Raw genomic sequence first — 25,031 nt, 5'->3', positions numbered from 1 at the left:
CATGTCACAAACAGAAACGGCTCTCACTTGCTTGGTCTTGTGTCATTTTCCTCCATCCGCAGTTAGACTGTGCTCTCGTTGTCCGAGGCCATGAAAAGTGCTTATAGTGGCGTTCTCTCCCGAAGTTTGTTTGTTAGTTTGTTGCGTTGTGCGCGAGCGCGAGCAATGCGACCACCGGCATGTGGACACTATAGTGACAGCCAGCCAGTCAGGGCAGCGAAGGTAACAGATACGGCACTTGAAAAAAACAAAACCCAAAAAAACCCGGCTAATAAAATATATATATTAATATAGCCTACTTAATTCAATGCCACCCCTGGTAATTAATAGGGGGACGGCTTTTTATTGAAGGAAGGAATGTATTTGAGGATTTACGGTAGTTTCCCCAAATTCAAGGTACCAAAGGTTAGCTCTGAACTTGCTTTTGGCTTCTGTGGCCCTAATACATGGAATGACCTGCAAACGACATTGAAACTGACCGGTACCCTTAAGTCGTTTTAAAACCTTGGTGAGCACACAGACCCCCACAATATGTAACTGTTATAGATAGTTTTGAAATTTGTCTTAGCTTTTTATTTGTAAACCTATGTAATTCACATGTATATCTTTTGTTTTTCTTTTCCTGATCTTCTGATGTATTGTAATGTTTTTTCTATATGATATTGTATTACTCGACGACACTGAAAATGAGTTTGATTACTCAGTGTAATTTCGAGAATAAACAAAACTTGAATGAATGAAAAATGAGCTCACTGGGAGGATCAAATTAAACAGCTGTATGTTCGTAGGGAGGTCGATAGACGAGGACAATATTATAGATTATTATACTGCTCCTATATTTCAAAACAAATATGGGTAAATTAGCCTTCTACAGCATGGCCACCCTGGCGTGGAATGCCCTGACCCCTTCCCTCAAAAAATGCAGATCACTTACATATTTTAAAACAGGCCTGAAAGTCCACCTTTCAGCAGGCCCAATGAAGAGTAAATGATCACTTCTCCTTTAAACAGGTGACCACGCCCCATCCTAACTCTCTCCCACTCATTTAGTGTTTTATTATTTCCTGTAATGATATATTTTGTTGTTGTTGTTTTTGATGATATTGATTTTTTTGTTGAGGGGTGCTAGCTCCTCCTATTGGGCTTTGTCTTTGTGTGAACACAAACACGATGATTTGATTGGCTGATCATCATCCCACAGCGATGATTTGATTGGCTGATGTACATATTGAGGATATAATTGTGAGGGCAGAAGAAGTGAATGCCGGAATGACATTTGTGATGATTTGATTGGCTGAGCATGGAATGTGATGTATGATGATAAGAGCGCCCCTCACTTCACACACAGTGTGATTTTTGTTGTTCTGCTATTATGAATTGATTACATAGGGCCTGAATGGAAACAAGACCACCAGGACTTTGTTTTTGTGTTCTCCATTTTGGAATCAGTGTTTGACTGAACTCTGTTGCTGTTTTACATTCATGTCTAATAAACTATTCAATCAATCCTGTCAATAGAGGCCTCCATTCTCCTGATCTTTAGTTTTTTCTCTTCATGTTAAACCCTTAAAGGACAACTTTGGGGTTTTTTCAACCAAGGTTCATGTTTTAGGTTATTAGAGAAAGTTAAAGATGAGTGTTATATATATTTTCATTTGCTGCTTTATTTCGTTTAAACACTTTTAGCGTTTTTGGCAGGGGGCGGGGGCATTCGAACAAGTGGGTAAATGTATTTGTTTTACCAAATTGTACAGCGATTTCTTAATTATTGTTTTCTATAGTTCTACTAGACCCCAGGAAATTACATCTGGCCACAAAAGGTCACGGGATCTATTTAACGTGAAGAGGGAAGTGACAAACTGACATTTTGGAAAACCAAAATTCCAAATACTATAGGGATTCACAGTTATTGAAATGTTAGCCCATGTCCGAATATAAACAGCTTCGTTGTAGTATTTTTATTTTAAAACATCGGCTAATACCAATATTGCATTTTAAGGCCAACATCGACCCATAACGATTTGATAAAATATTGTCCATCCCTAGATAAAATACTATAGATGAAAATGTATTGTTAACAATGTGTGGAAAATGTCTTGAATTAAAAAATAAAGTAAGTAAAAGAATGTTGAGTGTTCAACAGTCTGGCTGAACCTCTACCTAACCCAACTCCTGTCACATCTACAACACTTTGTTTGAAATCAAAGTCCAGGACGTTTATGTTTACTGCTGCTTTTTACTGAGATTTGTGGGTCTGTATTCAGTTTGCTTTTTATTTTATTATTATTTTTCTATTCTAAACCAATAGTTTTCATTGTATTCAAATGTCCTTTTATTGTGAATGCATCACACTTTACATTGCTCTTAACCCATTTGGACCCCCATCTGAAAATATGTTGTTCCAGGGACCCCCCAGGAGCAAAGATTAGAGTTAAAAACGTTTGCTGTGAAAGAATATATATTCAAAGATTTGCACCACATTTAAAAAAAATAAATAAAAAATAGCAGATCTACAAGCTTGTAGTGCGGAACTCGGTGCCACACTACGAGCTTGTAGATCTGCTATTTTTCAATAGCTAAAGTATAACATAATGCTTAAAACACCAAAAGGGGTTCCCGCCCAGATGTGTGTGTAAAGCACACTGCCTTCCTTGTTGAAATGTACAAATAAACATGCTTACTCACTTAATTACACTGTTTAGTAAATCAACTCATAAATCAACATATTATTATTAGACAATGAATCAATTTGTATATTTATTCAAGAGTACATTTGCCTTTTATGATCAAATATAATAACAGAATAAAGTAAGTCTATGCCATAGACTCTATGGGACATGATGTGTATTGAAATCAGACACCTGACGTCTTTCCATGTTGCAGTTGGCAAACAGTCTGAGTCAGGATACACAAAGCAGCAGTAGATACAGTTAATTAAACATCTACTGATGCATGAACTTGGACACATCATCAGTGTTGTGAACCTGGGATCATATAATTAAATATGCAATCTTGTTGTTTGTTTGTTTTCTCACAGAATCAGAGGTGTTATGGTCATGACTTACCAGGATCCTGGATGGATTGATTCTAGGCTCAGAATAATTGATATCAATATTTTAGTAAATCTCTATGGGAGAGTTTTCAGCTCTATAGCTGTTCCATAGCTGCTCCCCACTGTATTAGACTGTACCATGGCTCCCCCTAGTGACCGTTCATGGTACGTGCACCGTGCACGCTCCAGCCTCCAGCATGGCAGAGACACTGAGAGAGTTACGACATTGAGTGGGCAGAAAACAGCCTGGTCACGTGGTTCATGTTCTCGCGCGAGCCCATAGACTCCAATGCATTCTGTAAACTCCCGGATGTCCCTTTTCAATAGAATGAAAATGAATGATGAATAATAATGAATAGTAACTTCATTAATGATAAAGCTCAGGAAAACAAAAACAATCCTCATGAGCTCTGGAAGCTACTAAACAATCAACTAAGCTATGGTCAGAAACTAAAAACCAGATTTTCGAACATAAACATCAAATCTGACAACACTCTCATCACTGACAACCTTGATGTGGCCAACTACTTGAATATCTTCTTTACAAACATAGCAACAACTCTGGTTAACAAACTGCCCTCCCACTCTGGGCTCTTTGGTGTAGAGCACATTACAACCTTCTACAAAAACCTAGGTGTTTGTAAAGACGATTTTAAACTAGTTATGGTAACAACTAATGAGGTAATTAAGAAACTGAGTGCCCTCCAACCCCACAAGGCCACAGGCCATGACAACATTCCCTCCAAATTTCTCAGAGACTCAGCCATCTCTATAGCTCCTATCATCACCCACATAGTAAACCTCTCCATCAAACAGGGACAGGTCCCCCAAGATTTCAAACTGGCCAAAGTAACCCCCTTGCACAAGAAAGGGAGTAAATTAGACCCCGGCAACTACCGCCCTATTTCTATTCTTAGTTCCATCTCGAAAGTGATGGAAAAAATAGTCTATGAACAGGTTGAAAAGTATCTTGCCACTAATAAATTATTGTACGAGTTCCAATCTGGCTTCAGAACATCCCACTCCACTGACACATGCCTTCTCTATTTGAGCGACCACATCAAACAAGAGGTGGACGCTGGCAAATACTGCGGCATGGTCATGCTGGACCTCCACAAGGCTTTTGACACCGTGAACCACTCCATACTGGTTAACAAGCTAAAAGCAATTGGTTTCGATAGCACATCAGTGAGCTGGATGCAATCCTACCTGGAGGGGAGAGAACAGATGGTGGAAGTGAACGGAACACTGTCCCCCCCCCCCTCCCAGTGAGCTGTGGCGTTCCACAAGGAAGCATACTAGGGCCTCTACTGTTCCTAATATATGTAAACGACATGACTTCAGCCTGTGACTGCAACTTGTTCCTGTTCGCAGATGACTCAGCACTGCTGGTCTCGGACAGGGACAAACTGCAGGTTGAAAATGCCCTCAGCTCTGAACTCGGTAGAATCTGCACCTGGCTCGCTGATAACAAACTATCTTTACACCTGGGAAAAACTGAATCCATTCTCTTTGGCTCTATTAGTAATCTCAGCAAGGCAAATGGCTTCTTGGTTAGAGTGGGTGACAATGTTATCACACGTAAAGATGAAATTACCTACCTAGGTTCCATCCTGGAGGTTAATCTTTCCGGTGATAAAATGGCCACCAACGTAATCAAAAAAGTCAACCATAGAACAAGATTCCTCTACAGGATCTCCTCACTGGTCAACAAAAACACCTTGAAGACCTTAACAGGAGCCCTTGTACAGGGTTTCTTTGACTATGCATGCACCTCCTGGTACCACAGCACCTCAAAGGCCCTTAAAACCAGGCTCCAGACTTCCCAAAACAAACTGGTCAGGCTCCTACTTGATCTAGCCCCCCGAACCCACCTCACCCCTGCCCACTTCGACAGGCTGGAATGGCTTAGGGTCGACGACAGAGTACAGCATCTTGCAATGGGTCTGGTCCACAAGATTCGATACACCACCAAGATACCCATGTACCTGTCTAGATACTTCCTTAATGTTAACGAAGTCCACACCCACAACACCAGAGGGAGTGCAACGAACCATGTACAACCCAGATTCGGCACAAACAAGGGACTAAATTATTTTCGCTCCTATGCCACCAAAATGTGGAACGCCCTACCAACTGTCATTAAGACATGCGAATCCCTTGACTCCTTCAAAACCGCTCTCAAAGGGCACCTACGGATGGCTGCAATTCGAAACTGGCCCCCGTAAAATCTGAATTCCCCCCCCCCCCCCCCGCCCCCCCCCCCTTCTTTCCCCTCACTGTATATATTTATTTTCCCTTTTTACCTCCTTTTTGATGAATTCCTGTTCTGTCTATAGAAGTGTCTATTTGTACGTCTCTAAATGTTTTGATGATTTGAACATGGTGGACCCTGTTGGAAACAAGTGTAATGCTTAATTGGGTCGTCCACTCACAGTTAACAGCCTTTGTATTGAGTTTGTGCTTGAAATGTACTGTAATTCTGCAAACTGTTAATAAATTCTTCAATCAATCAATCAAAGTCTATGTAGAAGAGCCGCCATTGGACTGAAGCCCCGTGACGTGAACAGAGTTGTCGTAACTCTGTCTCACTTTATATGGCCCAGCCCTTGCACAGTAGGCCTATGTGCGTTCACACACAGCTAGCTGTTAGCCTGTTAGCAGTGTGGTTTGAAAAAACAATAATACTAATAATACTAATAGACAGTAAAAGGTTTGAAAACAGTGTGGTCGTTAAGCAGCTCAACCCTGAAACACAGCAGGTAAGATGAACTGATTCACCTTGTTTTTACTACATTTATCTTTTATATTATTGACTCATCTTTTAACATGGAACAACACGACGAGTATTTCTCTCATATCTGATAGTTAGTTATAAATGATCCTAAACAAGCAGTAGTTAATACTAGCAGCAGTAATAATATTGTAACTTGTTATAAACAAGCAGTAGTTAATACTAGCAGCAGTAATAATATGGTAACTTGGTTTAAGGCCACCTACGGACGGCTGCAATTCGAAACTGCCCCCCGTAAAGTCTGAATACCCACCACCACCCCACCCACCCCTTTTCCCCTCACTATGGGGAATATCTTGCGCCACCCCTTATCCCTAAACTAATTTGTTATTTTTTTAATATTTAAAAAAAACCTTTTAAAATAGTTCAAATAGCCGATCTACAAGCTCACAATGTCTCGATGTAGATCGGCTAGTTGAACTATTTTAAAATGTTTTTCAAAATAGTAAAACATGGCGAATATGTTTAGGGATAAGGGTTAAGTGTGGCGCAAGATGGATCCCTAGATGTTTTTCCCCCTTTACCTCCTTTTATGATGATTTCCTGTTTTTGGTTACTATATAGAAGTGTATCTCTGTACGTCTCTATATGTTCTGATTAATTGAAAAGGGTGGACCCGATTGTAAACAAGTAATGCTTTCTGGTGTCGTCCACAGTTGTATAAGTCTTCATATAATAGGTCCTCATTAATAATCATGATAAAATGGCACAATTCTTTTCTACTCAGTCTGTGCCTCACCATCCTCCAGTGACATCATCATTAGGCAGATAATCTTTTTTTTACAAAAATGTTTAGATTTTTATTATCATGAGAACGATAGCTTCCATTTCCGCTTCAATCAATCAGTCTGTTATAAATGTGATCCTAAATAAGCAGTAGTTAATACTAGCAGCAGTAATAATATTGTAACTTTTTCTTTTTTGGGGGGGGGGGGGGATTTCTTAATTGATGTTAGTAGGGCTTTCCACATTTAGTGGCATAGGAGCAAAATTAATTTAATCCATTGTTTTAGCCTAATCTGGGTTGCATGTGGTTTGTTGAACTCCCCCTGGTGTTGAGATTGTGGACTTCATTTACATCAAGGAAGTATTTTGGTGGTAGTGAAGGTAGTGAATCTTGTAGGCTAGGCCCATTGCAAAATACTGTACTGTCGTCAACCTAAGCCATTCCAGCGGCAGCCTATGAAAATGGGCAGGGGTGATGTGGGTTCGGGGAGTGAGGGCAAGTAGTAGCCTGACCAGTTTGTTTTGGGAAGTCTGGAGCCTTGTTTTAAGGGGCTTTTGAGGTGCTGTGGTACCAAGAGGTGCATGCATAGTTAATTATTTCGCTGCTATCTATGTTTATAAATGTAGCTAGGCTAACGGTACCTACTCGTGCTATCTACGTTTATAAATGTAGCTAGGCTAATGGTACCTACTGGTGCTATCTACGCGTATGTTCGTAGACAACCGTTTACTCCATATATGAACGCTCCGTCCGTCTGTTTACCTTTTAGCATTGCTCCGGCTAATATGGAGAGCCTCCGTCCCCATCAGCGATGGGATTTTTAAATCCAGCTCCGTTGAGCCTCCATTATAACATGATTTTCAAAGCGCCGTATCTCCAAAGGTTCGAGAGCTGTCCATGACGATCGTAAATCATTTTTGAGTTTGTACCGCATCGCTGAGAAAATGTAGCTGGTTGTACTGCTAGCTAAAGGCTGTGGTGTCGCTGATGCGAGTGGTGTTGTGGTCCTCACAGAGGCCCCCACCTTCCTGTTTAACCCGGAAAGGAAACAAGCTCCGTAGAGTGGGAGCAGACCTCGGCAGTGGGAGAATTCTAACACTAGATGGCGCTAAAGGATTGAAAGAAACCTTTTACGAGGGCTCCTGTTAGGGTCTTCATGGTGTTTTTGTTGACCAGTGAGAGTGAGGAGATCCTGTATAGGAATCTTGTTCTTTGGTTAAGTTTTTTTTTACATTGGTGGCCATTTTATCACAGGGAAAATTAGCCTCCAGGATGGAACCTAGGTAGGTAATTTCATATTTCATCATCGTGTGATACTATTGTCGCCCACTCTAACCAAGATGCCATCTGCCTTGTTGAGATTACTATTTGATCCACAGAGAATGGATTCAGTTTTTACCAGGTGTAATGATAGTTTGTTATCAGCGAGCCAGGTGCAGATTCTACCGAGTTCAGAGCTGAGCTGAAGGCCTTTTCAAGCTGCAGGTTGTCAAAGGTGCAAACGTAGTTTGTAAATGAGCAGGATTTGTACTCATTCCACTGTAATGTTAACACATACATCTTAGTCAATCAGATTTTTGTCTCCACCAGGCCAAAGGCATGGGGAGAGAGTATGTTTTGCAATCCGTCCGTGTGTGGGTCCGTCTGTCCGTTACCAGCTAATCTCCAGCACCGTTAACCCGGGCAATGCCAAACTTTGCACACACACTCCCTGGATGCCAACGATGAACCTCTGCCCTGCATTTTCTAGAGCGGCCTATTATAGCGCCACCATGAGTTGTTATATACTCCTCCTCATTCCGTCCAAAAATCTCGCTACACAAATCTTGTTAACACAGTATCTCTACAGTCATGTGTTCAAGTCGGATCTGTCCGATATTTCATATTCCATCCTAATTGGCTATAATTAGCTTTCAAAGTTTGCAAGATTGGCTCGTTTTGAACAAAAATCCTCAAATCATGAACGCAGCATGCAATTTACGTGAAATCTTTCACACACTTTCTTACTAGGCTGAGGATTATATCCAACCCTTTTCACATTGACCTGTTATAGCGCCACCAGGAGGCCACAACCTGACCTGGCTTGGTGGAGACTTGTTCCCGAGGGGCACTTTCTAGTTTAATTATTTTTTCGACTTATCCTGGTGCGAGTTGACTTGTGACAATGAAGTCGACTTGTTGAGAAGTCGACTTTGGTTACTGCCCTATTGTGTTGTGGGTGCACACACCATTGAAATGTAACCCTAACACACCATTGAAATGTAACCCTAACACACACCATTGTAACACATCTTAACACGGTATTGGTTTGTTGTTCCTCACCACACTCCTTGAAACCAAAGTGCACACGCGCACAACCCACTCACACACTTGGAATCCTGAATTAAAAAATGTAAATGTTGGAGAGTTGGGCTAACACCACTAGTTCATTCAGACAACTCACGAATAGATTTAACCAATATTTATTAGAGAATGAGAATACAAGTGTGCATACAATATTAGACTTGGCGTTTGGCTCTGCTGCATTTTCTCCCTGCTCGGTGCGATTAAACACCATCGTAAAACATTAAGAGCAGGGAGATAGATATACAATAAAACCCCCTTGGGGAGCATAAATAACAGAGCTCACCGGTGGTGCTGGGGTGGTGGTGGGAGCAAACATCACATAACAACCAGGAACCATATGCAGAGGAAGGCAGGAAGAGCATGCAGACTGGTGAGCTTAAGTAGCTCGCCCAATAGGTCAGCTGACTGCCACATCAGCGAATGATGTGTGGGACTTGCACACGCTTATATACCCACATAGTAATGCAGCATGTTAACCCCTTGAGTATAGTATGTGCCTTGAGCATGGCATGAACCCCCTCGAGTATGTCTGCCTGAACTAACTCTGCAGGCTACGCATCATTAGTCTGGCAGCCAACAGGCTTCTTTTGTTTAGCGGGAAATTTATATTGTTTTTTTTTCCTGAAATATTGTTTATATGCATACATTCATGAGTCGACTTGCTGACCGGCTGACGGTAATGAGCAATTGTTTTTTATAGGAGGATATATGTGACCATACCATTAACAACCTATATAAGTTAAGGATTCTGAATCCATTCCATCCACAAAAACACTCCTTGGGCTAAAAACGGCAATAGCCCAAAATGTGCTGACCTCATCACATTTATGATGACGGCTATGGCCGTTTTTAGCCCAATGAGTGTTTTTTGTGCAAAACGAATGCTTGGAATGGATTCAGAATCATGACAACCCGGGTTGTCATGATTGTCATCGGGTTGCTCATTGTCGTTTCTTTGCTGCTTGTTTACTCCGAAAAATAGTCCAAAGTTGTTGTTTTAGTCCAATCCGCCCAACGTTCAGATGTAAATAGTGATTTATGATCGCATCACACAAGCCATATTACCGCTTGTGGTGAAAACTAAGACATGTCGGCTGCTGCTTGTAAAACGTTTTGCTCCTCCTCTCGTTGTATTGGGCTGTGTGGGCCGGAAGTAGTTGGCGCTTATTCACAGATATTCCCTGGCTGCCTGCAGTAATTTCACATGGACACCAGGGGGGCGATGAAAGTGTTAACATGGTAATTGTTAGGGTCTGGCCGAGCCTCGGGCCGACCCAGTTAGGGTAGGGTAGGGCCGGGGTTTGATTCTGTTTCTTTCATTCGCCTGTATCCTATTCCTTGTCCCAGATGGTATTTTTGGTCCAAACAAGGTTTATTCCACGGCCCAGAGCCGGCGCTGTGATGCGCCTCCATTATGTTTTAGCAGCACCCGCGGTAAACATGGAATGATGATGCATCGTCACACACCCTAACATAAGATCATAACTTCTGGTCTGGGTTTTTTGCTCTTCAAAATAAACAGGGAAAATGCTGGCGTGAATTATATCACAAGTTATCAAATGCTGGCGGTCAAAGTGTTTTAAAGCATAATTAAATGTTGACATCTTGCCGTATATAGGTAATGGTATGGTCACATATAAGACCTTATTAAAATAAATTGCTCAATACCGACAGCCGGTCAGCAAGTGGACTCATTAATTTAAGTATTTTTAAGTATATAGGCAATATTTTAGGCCAATAAAAACACATGTCCCACTCCCCACCCCTGGCTGCCGGACTATAGGTCTCCAGTTATTAAAGTCCTTCCTTATTCAGGAGTCCAGACTGCAGGTGAAGACGAACTCTCCAGACTCATAAGAACTACAATACCCATGATGCATCACTCCCAGGTGAAGATGAACTCTCCAGACTCAGCCTGGGACGTTTCTATTAAACAGGAAGCTGAAGACGTTTCTATTAAACAGGAAGACGTTTCTATTAAACAGGAAGCTGAAGACGTTTCTATTAAACAGGAAGCTGAAGACCAGCCACACCTCAGTAAGTTTCATGTGAAAGAAAATATTGTTCCTGAAGAAACAATGTATTTTGCTAAAATCTTTCAGAACAGTAATAACCTGTAGTTAGTAACGGTTTAGTCAATCTTATCTTGGTAGGTAATAGCTCATTTAGTACATGGAACATGGAAGAAGAATGTGTTTACATTTTAGGAATCCAGTGTTGACCATCATGTTGTGTTTCTGCTCCTAGACATCCTGCACATGGTTGTGTGTAAAGAGGAGGTTTCTCCTGAACAGGAGAGGAGCCCCAGTCTGATCCAGGAGGAACCAGAGCCTCCACATATTAAAGAGGAACAGGAGGAGCTTAAAAAGGAACAGGAGGAACTACTTCAAAGACCAGAGGAACCTGTTGGGTCAACGTTGACATTACTAGTAGAGTTCTCAATCTCTGCCCGGCCCGACATTTTCGGGTAGGGCCGGGCCCAAAATGCACGATAATTAGTCGGGCCGGGCCGAGCCTCGGGCTCTGTGATTTTCCGTGATTATTATTTTTTTTTTTAAATATAATTTTATTATAACAAAAATAACAATGCTGTTGTTTGTGTAATGTAGCCTATTTATTTGATATGAAGAGGGCTGAGCTGGTGAATGTTGGCGATTAACTTTTACAGTTTAGGCGATATACTATGTGACTGAAGGAGGAGGAGGCGATGATCAGCAGCAGCGCAGCGCACCAAAGTGACAGAATAGAACGGTGGTTGTTGAACTTGCTACCGCTGGCTGGCCTCTGGTCTGCCAACCAAATCAGCTGCTTACTGCTCAGCATCAACTATATAACTTAAGTTAACTTGCCATATGCTTAAATGTTTTATAAGACCATCGATTCATCCGCAATAGCTCGTTTTGGAAACGTCGGGGCTTAACGAGACACTGCTGTCTCGTTGAACCCAGCTGGGTGAATAAGCTAAATTAGGCTACCTAATCAACGTCACCACGGTAAATGCTCCATATAACTATGAAAGCGCCTGCATACACGTAATATAGTTACATGATGACCAAGCAATGTTACAGTCACACTGTAGGCTACAGCTATTTGGTTTACAAATCGTATCGCAGCGCGCTGTACAGCTATTTAATTTCCCCACCGCAGCGCAGCGCGCCTCGTTGTGTGCACTGCCCACTGCCCAAAATAAAAGATCTGCAAGCTGTCGACAGACTCGACACGCCATCGAGCGGCATGTTGATGGTTTGTATGTCTGTTCTTTTGGTTAGGCAACGCACATTACGCGTGGTATGTGGGTTTGAGAGGCAATGATTATGTAAACGATGTAACCTAGTAGATTATAGCCAAGTTGACAATTGTCATAATATTGTATAGCTCTGTTCGGGACTGTTGCACAACGGTGAATGATGAAAAAGTTGCACTTTGTTAACGGGACAGTAGCCTATTGGACATAATTAACTGCGTCACTTCAGAGGATCGCTGCTACTTTGATTCAGAAGATGTTTACTCACCCCTGGAAATTGCTGGAAACCATTAGAATGTTGGAAATGGAACATTATCACTACAGCCAATTAACGTGAGTTACATAAATCCTTTATTTCAGCGACTAGAGACTATTAGTGCGTTCTCTGACACGGTCGTCTCAATAATCCACGGCGCCGCGGCCATATAGTGGCATTTTTATTTTTCTCTCTTTTTTTTCACTCAGGCTTTTTCGGGTTTTCGGGCCTGACATTATGGTAATTGTTAGGGTCGGGCCGGGCCTCGGGCCGACCCAGTTAGGGTAGGGTAGGGCCGGGCCTTAATTTTCAGGCCCGATGAGAACTCTAATTACTAGCAGTGAAAGGTGAAGAAGAAAATGATGAAGAAGAAAAACACATATCTTCCCACTGCTCTGAGATTTTAGTTGAACTTGAATCTGACACTGAAGTCACTGAAGACTGGAGTAAAACCTTTTAACTGAACATTGTGACAAGAGTTTCAGTCAGTCAGGTAACCTAAAGCAACACCTTCGTGTCCACACTGGAGAAAAGCCTTTCCAATGTAAACATTGTGACAAGAGTTTCATTCGTTCAAGTGCCCTAAAGACACACTTTCGTGTCCATACTGGAGAAAAACCTTTCCAATGTAAACATTGTGACAAGAGTTTCAGTATGTCAGGTGAACTGAACAGACACCAGTATGCCCACACTGGAGAAAAACCTTTCCAATGTAAACATTGTGACAAGAGTTTCTTTAACTCATATCTCCTGAAGCGACACCTTCGTGTCCACACTGGAGAAATACCTTTCCAATGTAAATATTGTAACAAAAGTTTCAGACATTCTAGTTCCCTTTGGTCACACCTTCGTGTCCACACTGGAGAAAAACCTTTCCAATGTAAACATTGTGACAAGAGTTTCAAGGATTCAAGTAACCTGAATAAACACCTTCGTGTCCACACGGGAGAAAAACCTTTCCAATGTAAATATTGTAACAAAAGTTTCAGACATTCTAGTTCCCTTTGGTCACACCTTCGTGTCCACACTGGAGAAAAACCTTTCCAATGTAAACATTGTGACAAGAGTTTCAGTTACTCATCTCTCCTGAAGCAACACCTTTGTGTCCACACTGGAGAAAAACATTTCCACTGTAAACATTGTGACAAGATTTTCAAGGATTCAAGTAACCTGAATAAACACCTTCGTGTCCACACTGGAGAAAAACCTTTCCAATGTAAACATTGTGACAAGAGTTTCAACAGTTCAAGTGATCTGAAGAGACACCTTTGTGTCCACACTGGAGAAAAACCTTTCCAATGTAAACATTGTGACAAGAGTTTCAACAGTTCAAGTGATCTGAAGAGACACCTTCGTGTCCACACTGGAGAAAAACCTTTCCACTGTAAACATTGTGACAAGATTTTCAAGGATTCAAGTAACCTGAATAAACACCTTCGTGTCCACACTGGAGAAAAACCTTTCCAATGTAAACATTGTGACAAGAGTTTCAACAGTTCAAGTGATCTGAAGAGACACCTTCGTGTCCACACTGGAGAAAAACCTTTCCAATGTAAACATTGTGACGAGTTTCAACAGTTCAAGTGATCTGAAGAGACACCTTCGTGTCCACACTGGAGAAAAACCTTTCCACTGTAAACATTGTGACAAGATTTTCAAGGATTCAAGTAACCTGAATAAACACCTTTGTGTCCACACTGGAGAAAAACCTTTCCAATGTAAACATTGTGACAAGAGTTTCAGCAGTTCAAGTCATCTGAAGAGCCACCTTCATGTACACAGTTTTCACAGGACAATAACAAATATTTAAACGGTGTGACCCAAGTTTAAATAACTCGGGTCACTTGCTAAGACACCATTGCATTCACACCATGGGGTAAAAAAAAAAGTTTCCATGTGTTCCTGTCTGTCTTGGATTATGGAGACATAATCTATAGACATGCAGCAGCATCCACTCTTAAATTCCTAGAGTCTGTTTATCATTCATTGATTAGATTTATTACGGGTGATCGCTATGGTACTCAACATTGTATCTTATATAACAACGTTGGAAAACTGCATTGGCACCTGTTCTTGTCTAAAGCCATGCTGGAGATTGTCCTGAATCCAAGTAGTACACCCGCACCCGGTCAAGTAGTTTCCCCAAATTCAAGGTACCAAAAGTTGGCTCTGAACTTGCTTTTGGCTTCTGTGGCCCTAATGACCTGCAAACGACATTGAAACTGACCACATTGGTACCCTTAAGTCGTTTTAAACCCTTGGTGAGCATACAGACCCCCACATAATGGAACTGTTTTTAGATCGTTTTGAAATTTGTCTTATCTTTTTATTTGTAAACCTATGTAATGTATATCTTTTGTTTTTCTTTTCCTGATCTTCTAATGTATTGTGATGTTTTTTCTATATGATATTGTATTACTCGACGACACTGAAAATCAGTGTAATTTCGAGAATAAACAAAACTTGAATGAATGAAAAATGAGCTCACTGGGAGGATCAAATTAAACATCTGTATGTTCGTAGGGAGTTCGATAGACAAGGACAATATTATAGATTATTATACTGCTCCTATATTTCAAAACAAATATGGGTAAATTCTCCTTCTACAGCACGGCCACCCAGGCGTGGAATGCCCTGACCCCTTCCCTCAAAAATGCAGATCACTTACATCTTTTAAAACAGGCCTGAAAGTCCACCTTTCAGCAGGCCCAATGGAGAGGAAATGATCACTTCTCCTTTAAACAGGTGACCACGCCCCCTTCCAACTTTCTCCCACTCTGTACATTTAGTGTTTTATTATTTCCTGTAATGATATATTTTGTTGTTGTTTTTGATGATATTGAATTTTTGTTGAGGGGCGCTAGCTCCTCCTACTGTGCTTGGTCTTTGTGTGAACAAAAACACGATGATTTGATTGGCTGATCATCATCCCATAGCGATGATTTGATTGGCTGATGTACATATTGAGGATAAAATTGTCAGGGCAGAAAAGTGAAGACGCCAAAAGTGATTGACCGGAATGACATTTGTGATGATTTGATTGGCTGAGCATGGAATGTGATGCATGATGAAAGAACTTCACACAAGTGTGATTTCTGGTGTGGATTTTTGTTGGAATCAGTTTGACTGAACTCTGTTGCTGTTGTTTTACATTCATGTCTAATAAACTAATCAATCAATCCTGTCAATTTTCCTGATCTTTTGTTTTTCTCCTCATGTTAAACCTTAAAGGACAACTTTGGGGTTTTTTTCAACCAAGGTTCATGTTTTAGGTTATTAGAGATCCTAAATTGATGACTCAGATTTAAGTGTAAAAGGAACAACATTAATTTAAGGGGACATTTCACATCTGGAAGAAACTGCAGACACTCAATGTTAATAGTATTTGTAGTAGATAACAGTAGCCTACCACAATTGGAAATTTGCACCCTGGACAGAATAATAATGAAGTCTATGAGGGTTTGACTGGATTGCTGAATTCCTACAATGCCCATAATGCTTTAGTGCACGTCCCCTCCTTGTGGAGAGGGGGAGGCTGCAAGCCGGAGGTGTGACTTTGTAGTCCAGGAAGGAAGTGAGACCACATTTTCATTTTGGTTCGAAATTCGTTGAAATCGTGCACTTGGTTTTCAAAAACCATCGCAAACGAGTTGGGCTCGCCCCCTAGTGGTCTGTTTGCAATGAATCTAATATTGTAATGGGTCAGTATATGGTACCAAATCAAAACTAGAAAAAGTGCCCTTCTGGGCACAGGTCTCCACCAGGAGGATAGGACTGTGTGAGATGTTTGGCAAAATGTTTAGGAGTAATATAAACATGTTTGCCTTTGATGGCAATTGGATGACTTGAGGCATTTTGTTCCAAAAATGTGTTTTGCAAAAATCAACCTGTTGGTGGCGCTATAACAGGCCAATGTGAAAAGGGTGGGATATATTCCTCAGCCTAGTAAGAAAATGTGTGAAAGATTTCACGTAAATTGCATGCTGCGTTCATGATTTGAGGCTTTTGTTCAAAACGGGGCAATCTTGCAAACTGTGAAAGCCAATTATAGCCAATTAGGATGGAATATGAAATATCGGACAGATCCGACTTGAGCACATGACCATAGAGATACTGTGTAACGATTTGTGAGATTTTTGGACAGAATCTGGAGGAGTAATATCAAAAAATGTGTTTTACAAAAGTCGGCCTCCTGGTGGCTCTATAAAAGGCATATGCGGAAAATGCAGGTCAAAGGTTTGTCCTTGGCCTCTAGGGAGTGTGCATGCAACGTTTCACGCAGATCGGTGCAGTTTTAGGTAAAAAATGTGAAAAGCTGCCTCATGGTGGCGCTATAACAGGCCGTTCTGGAAAATGCGGGGCAGAGGTTCGTCGTTGGCATCCAGGGAGTGTGTGTGCAAAGTTTGGCATCGACCAGGTTAACGGTGCCGGAGATTAGCTGGTAACAGACGGACGGAAGGACGGACGGACACACACACACACGGACGGACACACACACACACACGGACGGAGTGCAAAACATACTCTCTCCCCATGCCTTCGGCCTGGTGGAGACAATAATTGATTCTATTAGTAGTGGGTAAATAACATACAAAATAATTGGGGAAAAATAACTTCTGGAAAGGCATCGTTTTCAAGATGGCATCCATGGTGGCTGCAGTGAGCTTAAAATGCCTATAAACTGGGATTTAATACAAAATCATAACAATTATGCACTTGGTGACAAGTTTTAGATTTTTGGCATGGTGTTATGTATGTGCATAAGGTTTTCAAAAACCATTGCAAACAAGTTGGGCTCGCCCCCTATATTTAACATAGGATTCACCAAGTGCATAATTGTTATGATTTTGTATACTTAAATCCCAGTTTATAGGCATTTTAAGCTCACGGCAGCCATCGTGGACGCCATCTTGAAAATGATGCCTTTCCATAAATTATTTTCCCCCAATATTTTAGTATGTTATTTAGCATACCCAATACTAATAGAATACATTGGAAAATCTCCTTTATCAATTATTTCGGTTTTTAACCATATACTTTAATTTTAGATTCATTGCAAACAGACCACTATAGGGACGAGCCCAACTCGTTTGCGATGGTTTTTGAAAACCTTATAACCTTAAAACCTTAACACCATGCCAAAAATCAAAAACCCCAGGAAAGTGTTTCTTGTGTCCTAAACATCATGTTTTGTTTTTTGTTATTTTTCTTTTTTGCTCTTCTACTATTTCCGGTACTACAACAGCATCCTGGCGGCTTTCTTTTAGCTCCGCCTCCTTCTCCTCCTCCATTTTCAGAGTCAGCCAGGACGCCTTATGCAAGCTCTCGTTGCGTTCCACCTCCCGTACATTGGGGGGCACTGTGGCACGCATGTGCGTCGGCAGGCTCTTGAACTCCTCCTCGTTTATGTCGCAGTCCTTCATCTTGGCGTCCAGCACCCACCAGCGTCCCGCGAAGCCCACGTCCAACACGCGCCCAGGCAGCTCCCGCCACGGCGGCGCCAGGTCGGCGCAGCCGGCCGCCTCGTACAGACAGACGTCCGGGGCGTGGTCGGAGCGCCACGCCAGCGAGGCCACGCCCAGGCCGAGGTGACGCAGCCGTCCCTCGTTGTGCAGCCGGGTCAGGCTCTGCACGTGGCCGTGGGAGGCGCCGCTGCGCGTCCACGGCGACAGGAGCCCCAGCTGATTGGAGGACTGGAGGAGCGCGCCGCGGAGGGAGTCCTCGTCGGGATTGGTGCGCGCGCAGGCCCAGGCCCCGCCCAGCAGCCCCAGGCAGGTCAGCGCCGTGAGCGGTCGCTCCCAGACGCCAACCGCCGCCTCCCTGCACGCCTCCGTGTAGTCAGACACCAGGCTGCGACACCACGCGCCTACTCTGCTGCTTTTAACCCTTTCCCACCGCGTGACCGTTGTTACGGCGGTGCACGACGACCTCATGTTCATCACCACGTTCATCCTCCATGAGCTCTTCAAATGTGACAGCAACACACAGGCCAGGGAAATACTATGTATCTGTCGGCCCTTTTATGCCCATATAGAGATACGTGATGTCATCCCTTTATGTCCATATATGGGCATTGCGCCTCCTGCCATGACACATGAGGTTCAGGTTAGACCATATTTGGGTGTAAGCTGCATTGGGACCAAACTCCTTATATGGTTATTATGGCTGAGTCATGGTGACATGAGCCTGACGTGACTCAACACAATAATTAGAAAGAAGACAAATTCGGCCCCAAAAATTGTGTTTATTTAAATTGTATTGTCATGATTTGTCAGGATCCGAGTTGGCTTTGTCCGAGGCTTAAAGGTCTTTAAATAAAAATGGAAAATTGAATGGGAAATTATCTTCCGGGGCCATGAAAGGGGACGGGACTGTGACGCTCAAGGCTCAATGATGATGTAAGATGATGACAACCAACGTCATCATACATCATGATCAGCCAATCAAATCACGTAAGACGTCATATGGCCAATACATATATTGCGCCCCTCACTTATTCACAGAATTGTGATTCTTCCTAATATACTAAGAGACAGCGCAATTATTAAAATAATACTTCTACAAAGTGGTGCTTTTCTTCCCCTCCCTCTCAGCTGTTTGAAATCATAACTTTATTGGTAGCGGAAGTGTGTGCGTCCTCTGTTGCGGACCGGGTGAAACAAGGCGCACGGCGCACGTGTGTTCTGTGCAGAGAGTGGGTTTGAAGGTTACAGTGAAACGGATCCGTTTCTGGACACAAGCAGCAGCAGAACAGAAGCTGACCCGGTGTCCGTGTTTAGGTGTCGGTTGTTGTTGGGTGTTCACAGACTATAGTGCCAAGAAGACATCATGGATCCCATGAAAGCTCAGCAGCTGGCGGCGGAGTTAGAAGTGGAGATGATGGCTGACATGTATAATAGGTAAATAATGCTTTAAATGCTAAAAGTAGCAAGCCGGCTAATAACCGGTGGCTTAGCCTTACTACCCGTCCATGCATCTTAATAATGCACACGCGCTGCAGTATTTATTCCCCGACTTTAATTTACATTTTGTGCATGTTTTTCGGTTTAAAAAATGAATTGATTATTGGTAAGACAACTGACGTTTTTAGACGGATCTGTATTCTGTGACATGCATGCTATCTAGTTGTTGCAGCAGGCTGATTCAAGCAGGCATATCGTTGACTGACAAAATGTTGCACAATGTATGAATGAGTGGCTTTATTCATATTGCTTGTCTGAACGTTATACAAAAAACATTATTTTAATAACACAACATAGCAAACGGTCTCGCCTCTCTTGCTCTGTTAAGTAAACTAGTCTAGAAATGTTATTGATTGATTTATTAACAGTTTGCAGATTTACAGTACATTTCAAGTACAACTCGATACAAAAACTGTTTGCATAAAGCATTACACTTATTTACAATAGGGCCCACCATTTTGAATTCATCAGACTATTATTGTTGCATGCATTCAAAAACTGACTGCATATAATGTATGCCCCCCCCCCCCCCCCCCCCCCATATATTCCAGGATGACCAACGCGTGCCACAGGAAATGCGTTCCCCCGCACTACAAGGAGGCGGAGCTGTCGAAGGGCGAGGCTGTGTGCCTGGACCGCTGCGTGGCCAAGTACCTGGACCTGCACGAGAGGCTGGGCCGCAAGCTGACCGAGCTGTCCGTCCAGGACGAGGAGATGATGAGGAAGTCGGCCGTTGGCAGTGGCTAGAATCTATGAGTCTGAGAGGGGAGAAGAGGAAAGGGGCCATTTTGAGGGGGCAATGGAAAAGGGTTCCTAACATTCTGGATTGTATATAAAAATCACTGGTTCTCAACGGGGGGTGGCGGAGTTAGAAGTGGAGATGATGGCTGATATGTATAATAGGTCGAATATCACTTTGTGATTAGTGATAATTAGTGAAAAGTTAGAGATAATTAATATGTAATTGATGTTCAATTGGGCAGGGTTTGATTGGTTTTGGGGTGGGGGCTAGGAGGAGAGACCCGCACACCGCCACTTGCTGGTTCAAGAGTTTTAATTTAGATAAGAGTCATAGCAACGCCTTTTGGCCTTCTTCAGGCATGGGTAGGGGCTAGCAAAGGGTTTAGGGGCAATTATGTAATAGAGGGAGGGTCCTTGATGGGTGTTGGGGTCTTTGTTGTGTAAATGTTGGGGAGCCGAGAATAATTCTATCTTGAATGGTTTTAAAAAAATAATGGATTTTTTTAGGCCCAATTTTATGCCAAGGGTTCAGGGTTAGGCCCAGCAAGTACCCAGAATCGCTCCCCACCTTGCTCCCAGGCATCCAGTGAATATCTGTGTCAGATCTGGTACCCCCCAAACCATTTGTACCCTCAAGAGTTACAGACCTGTAATTAAACAAACACTTTGGAGTGTGGTCCATTTGGATATTTGTGGTCCCTGGACCCGACGTTGAGTAACAGTGGTCTAAATAAGAGAACGGTGGACACTGGGCTACACATCTTTAAGTTATATCATCATGCTGACGTCGAGAGCGAGAGAAACCGTTGCAGCTGCCATGGTGGAAGAAGCCGAGGACATGTTTGGAGAAGGATGTGGTGCATCTGAGGGTTGGGTCAGGTGAGGGTCCGACCTCAGGGATGTCTGGTACAGTTACAACAGTTCTATGTAATTGCATTCACCTGTACCTGAGAGTCCAGGGTTGGGAGCCAGCCACTCAACTCCTCAAGGATGTCATCAACAGACATTCAAAGACCTCTGGGATCGTCTTAAAACCTTGCCTATGCCTACCTGTCGTATTGCCCCCCCCTCCCCTCCTCCCCCAAGCAGGTAAAACAAGTCTAGGAACTATTTGGAAAAGCTCTTGAGTTCGGAGAGGTGAAGCCGAGCATTGGAGAGACAACAAAATACTGTTCAGCAAAAACTATTTATTTTATACCAGAGACACTACTTCATTTACACTTTCAGTCAGTTCTGTCCTAATTATGACAATGTGTGTCTGATTTTGATTTGTTTTTACATGTACGGTAATCAGTTTAAAAATGTATGTAATTCATCTGCTTTGGTTATGATGGACAGAGCGTATGGTTGTATAGATATAGACTGCATCATATTTGTGGACCATGTTTTGGAGTGGCATTGCACTGGTTTTCCTTATCGTCCTTACATTGCCATATAAATGGAATTGTTTAATGTGCATTATTGTTACATCTGCACACAATGTGTGTAATAAACTTTAATCTGTGTCATTTTGCTATTTAATGGAAAAAGGTGTTTTAGAACAGTTGTTCTCAAATAAGTCCTTGAAGGGGAACCAGGGGTCAGTTGAGGCTAATTCTACAAATGCCTTCTAAATCACTAGTTCTCACACTTTCAAGATTATGCTATTTTGAATATCCAATGCAAAAATCTAAAATGACTGGTTTAAAAATATAGCATCCAAAATTCCAAATCAGTTGGACACTTTTACCCTAAACATTGGCTATTTGAAAATAGCTGTTCTACAAGCTCACAACCCGTAGTGAGATTGTAGATCACTACGTGCGATCTTTGAACAGTGTTGAATGTTTTCAATTTGAACAATCCATATATTGTATGAGGGTCCTTTACATGAAAAAGTTAAGAAAACCAGAATATTACAATAAACGTGTCAAAAAGGCGTTTACTTCTAAACTAGGTAAGACAATACATTACTGCACTGAACTCTGCATGCAGTGTGTGTAATCATTTGGATAGGCTGTGCTTCAGCTTTGCGTTCACGCACGTAACCCCCAGTAGTGCCAACTGCTGGAACTATGGAGCAGGCTAAGCTGCTGTACTTTTCTTAAATAACTCATTTTTAGAGGTTAGGGCATTGCATTCAATTACCCCCCCCCCCAGCTATTGGATCAGCGTAATTAATAATGCAACTTATGTATTTATTTTTTGTTTTGGCTTTTGTCAAATAAATGTTGTTCCTTTTACACTTAAATCTGAGTCATCAACTTAGGATTCATTAGTGGTTTTTTTCCCGGGCGGAAGTGTGTGCGTTCTCTCTTGCGGACCGGGTGAAACAAGGTGCACGTGTGTGCTGAGGATTTGAAGGTTTCAGTGAAACAGATCTGTTTCTGAACACAAGCAGCAGAAGCTGACCCGGTCTATGTTTCGGTGGTTGTTGTTGGGTCTTCACAGTGCCATTAAAGAATACATCATGGATCCCATGAAAGTGCAGCAGCTGGCGGCGGAGTTAGAAGTGGAGATGATGGCTGATATGTATAATAGGTCAAATATCACTTTGTGATTAGTGATAATTTGTGAAAGGTTAGAGATAATGAATAAGTAATTGATATTCTATTGGGAAGGGTTTGATTGGTTTTGGGGTGGGGGCTAGGAGGAGAGACCCGCACACCGCCACTTATATTCCCCCCATATATTCCAGGATGACCAACGCGTGCCACAGGAAATGCGTTCCCCCGCACTACAAGGAGGCGGAGCTGTCGAAGGGCAAGGCTGTGTGCCTGGACCGCTGCGTGGTCAAGTACCTGGACCTGCACGAGAGGCTGTGCCGCAAGCTGACCGAGCTGTCCGTCCAGGACGAGGAGATGATGAGGAAGTCGGCCGTTGGCAGTGGCTAGAATCTATGAGTCTGAGAGGGGAGAAGAGGAAAGGGGCCATTTTGAGGGGGCAATGGAAAAGGGTTCCTAACATTCTGGATTGTATATAAAAATCACTGGTTCTCAACGGGGGGTGGCGGAGTTAGAAGTGGAGATGATGGCTGATATGTATAATAGGTCGAATATCACTTTGTGATTAGTGATAATTAGTGAAAAGTTAGAGATAATTAATATGTAATTGATGTTCAATTGGGCAGGGTTTGATTGGGGTGGGGGCTAGGAGGAGAGACCCGCACACCGCCACTTGCTGGTTCAAGAGTTTTAATTTAGATAAGAGTCATAGCAACGCCTTTTGGCCTTCTTCAGGCATGGGTAGGGGCTAGCAAAGGGTTTAGGGGCAATTATGTAATAGAGGGAGGGTCCTTGATGGGTGTTGGGGTCTTTGTTGTGTAAATGTTGGGGAGCCGAGAATAATTCTATCTTGAATGGTTTTAAAAAAATAATGGATTTTTTTAGGCCCAATTTTATGCCAAGGGTTCAGGGTTAGGCCCAGCAAGTACCCAGAATCGCTCCCCACCTTGCTCACATCTTCACATCCCTATATTCTCCCCCCTCTCTCTCTCTCACACACACACACACACACACACACACACACACACCACACACACACACACACACACACACACACACACACACACACACACACACACACACACACGTGGGATAGATGGGCCATCACACACTTCTTCAGGCAGGGGGTGGGTCGCATTCCAAGACTGAAGGAAGGAAAGGTTGAATGAAGGAAGGAAGGAAGGAAGGAAGGAAAGGTTGAAAAAAGGAATGAAGGAAGGAAGGAAGGAAGGAAGGAAGAAAGGAAAGAAGGAAGGAAGGAAGGAAGGTTGAAAAAAGGAATGGAGGAATGAAGGAAGGAAGGAAGGAAGGAAGGAAGGAAGGTTGAAGGAAGGAAGGAAGGAAGGTGGAAGGAAGGAAGGAAGGGAGGAAGGAAGGTTGAAAAAAGGAATGAAGGAAGGAAGGAAGGAAGGATGGAAGGTTGAAGGAATGAAGGAAGGAAGGAAGGAATGAAGGAAGGATGGAAGGTTGAAGGAAGGAAGGTTGAAGGAAGGAAGGATGGAAGGTTGAAGGGAAGGAAGGAAGGAAGGAAGGAAGGAAGGAAAGGTTGAATGAAGGAAGGAAGGAAGGTTGAATGAAGGAAGGAAGGAAGGAAGGAAGGAAGGAAGGAAGGAAGGAAGGAAGGTGGAAGGAAGGAAGGAAGGATGGAAGGTTGAAGGAAGGAAGGAAAGGTTGAAAAAAGGAATGAAGGAAGGAAGGAAGGAAGGAAGGAAGGAAGGAAGGAAGGAAGGAAGGAAGGAATGAAGGAAGGAAGGAAGGAAGGAAGGAAAGGTTGAAAAAAGGAATGAAGGAAGGAAGGAAGGAAGGAAGGAAGGAAGGAAAGGTTGAAAAAAGGAATGAAGGAAGGAAGGAAGGAAGGAAGGAAAGGTTGAAAAAAGGAATGGAGGAATGAAGGAAGGAAGGAAGGAAGGAAGGAAGGAAAGGTTGAATTAAGGAAGGAAGGAAAGGTTGGAAGGAAGGAAGGAAGGAAGGAAAGGTTGGAATGCGACCCACCCCCTGCCTGAAGAAGTGTGTGATGGTCCATTCATCCCGCGTGTGTGTGTGTGTGTGTGTGTGTGTGTGTGTGTGTGTGTGTGTGTGTGGTGTGTGTGTGTGGGGGGGGGGGGGGGGGGGGGGGGGGGGGGGGGTACTCCAATGGCCACACACTTCTTCAGGCAGGGGGTGGGTCGCATTCCAAGACTGAAGGAAGGAAAGGTTGAATGAAGGAAGGAAGGAAGGAAGGAAGGAAGGAAGGAAAGCTTGAAAAAAGGAATGAAGGAAGGAAGGACGGAAGAAAGGAAAGAAGGAAGGAAGGAAGGAAGGTTGAAGGAAGGAAGGAAGGAAGGAAGGTGGAAGGAAGGAAGGAAGGGAGGAAGGAAGGGTTGAAAAAAGGAATGAAGGAAGGGAAGGAAGGAAGGATGGAAGGTTGAAGGAATGAAGGAAGGAAG

The 25,031-nt window shown here is 42.8% G+C and overlaps 4 protein-coding genes across 4 annotated transcripts in view; 3 read left to right on the top strand and 1 right to left on the bottom strand.

Moving 5' to 3' along the window:
- The window catches only part of LOC306943933 (elongation factor Ts, mitochondrial-like), a gene marked incomplete at both ends in the record, with an annotated part of 292,477 nt that overhangs the window by 216,832 nt on the left and 50,614 nt on the right, over positions 1 to 25,031 (top strand). The gene's annotated exons all lie outside the window — the stretch shown is intronic.
- On the bottom strand, positions 13,414 to 18,370 carry LOC306943943 (mitochondrial import inner membrane translocase subunit Tim29-like; the record flags this gene model as incomplete). Its single annotated transcript, XM_079530501.1, has 2 exons — positions 13,414 to 13,446; positions 17,657 to 18,370. 2 exons carry the CDS (start codon positions 18,368 to 18,370, stop codon positions 13,414 to 13,416), a joined length of 747 nt encoding a protein of 248 aa, XP_079386627.1.
- LOC306940026 (mitochondrial import inner membrane translocase subunit Tim10) lies at positions 19,167 to 20,235 on the top strand. The gene is made up of 2 exons (XM_079524931.1): positions 19,167 to 19,318; positions 19,933 to 20,235. Exons 1-2 carry the CDS (start codon positions 19,248 to 19,250, stop codon positions 20,126 to 20,128), a joined length of 267 nt encoding a protein of 88 aa, XP_079381057.1. The 5' UTR covers positions 19,167 to 19,247; the 3' UTR covers positions 20,129 to 20,235.
- On the top strand, positions 22,537 to 23,013 carry LOC306939031 (mitochondrial import inner membrane translocase subunit Tim10-like). The gene is made up of 2 exons (XM_079523488.1): positions 22,537 to 22,642; positions 22,800 to 23,013. Exons 1-2 carry the CDS (start codon positions 22,572 to 22,574, stop codon positions 22,993 to 22,995), a joined length of 267 nt encoding a protein of 88 aa, XP_079379614.1. The 5' UTR covers positions 22,537 to 22,571; the 3' UTR covers positions 22,996 to 23,013.

The sequence above is a fragment of the Electrona antarctica genome (assembly GCF_951216825.1).
Source record: "Electrona antarctica genome assembly, chromosome: 2".
NCBI lineage: Eukaryota > Metazoa > Chordata > Actinopteri > Myctophiformes > Myctophidae > Electrona > Electrona antarctica.
This window is presented reverse-complemented; position numbering and strand designations above follow the sequence as displayed.

Excerpts from the sequence above, each read along its gene's own strand:
- LOC306940026 (XM_079524931.1), top strand. The coding sequence starts at position 19,248 with ATGGATCCCATGAAAGCTCAGCAGCTGGCGGCGGAGTTAGAAGTGGAG. Across the intron at positions 19,319-19,932 it reads ATGGCTGACATGTATAATAG|GATGACCAACGCGTGCCACA; the intron begins GTAAATAATGCT and ends CATATATTCCAG.
- LOC306939031 (XM_079523488.1), top strand. The coding sequence starts at position 22,572 with ATGGATCCCATGAAAGTGCAGCAGCTGGCGGCGGAGTTAGAAGTGGAG. Across the intron at positions 22,643-22,799 it reads ATGGCTGATATGTATAATAG|GATGACCAACGCGTGCCACA; the intron begins GTCAAATATCAC and ends CATATATTCCAG.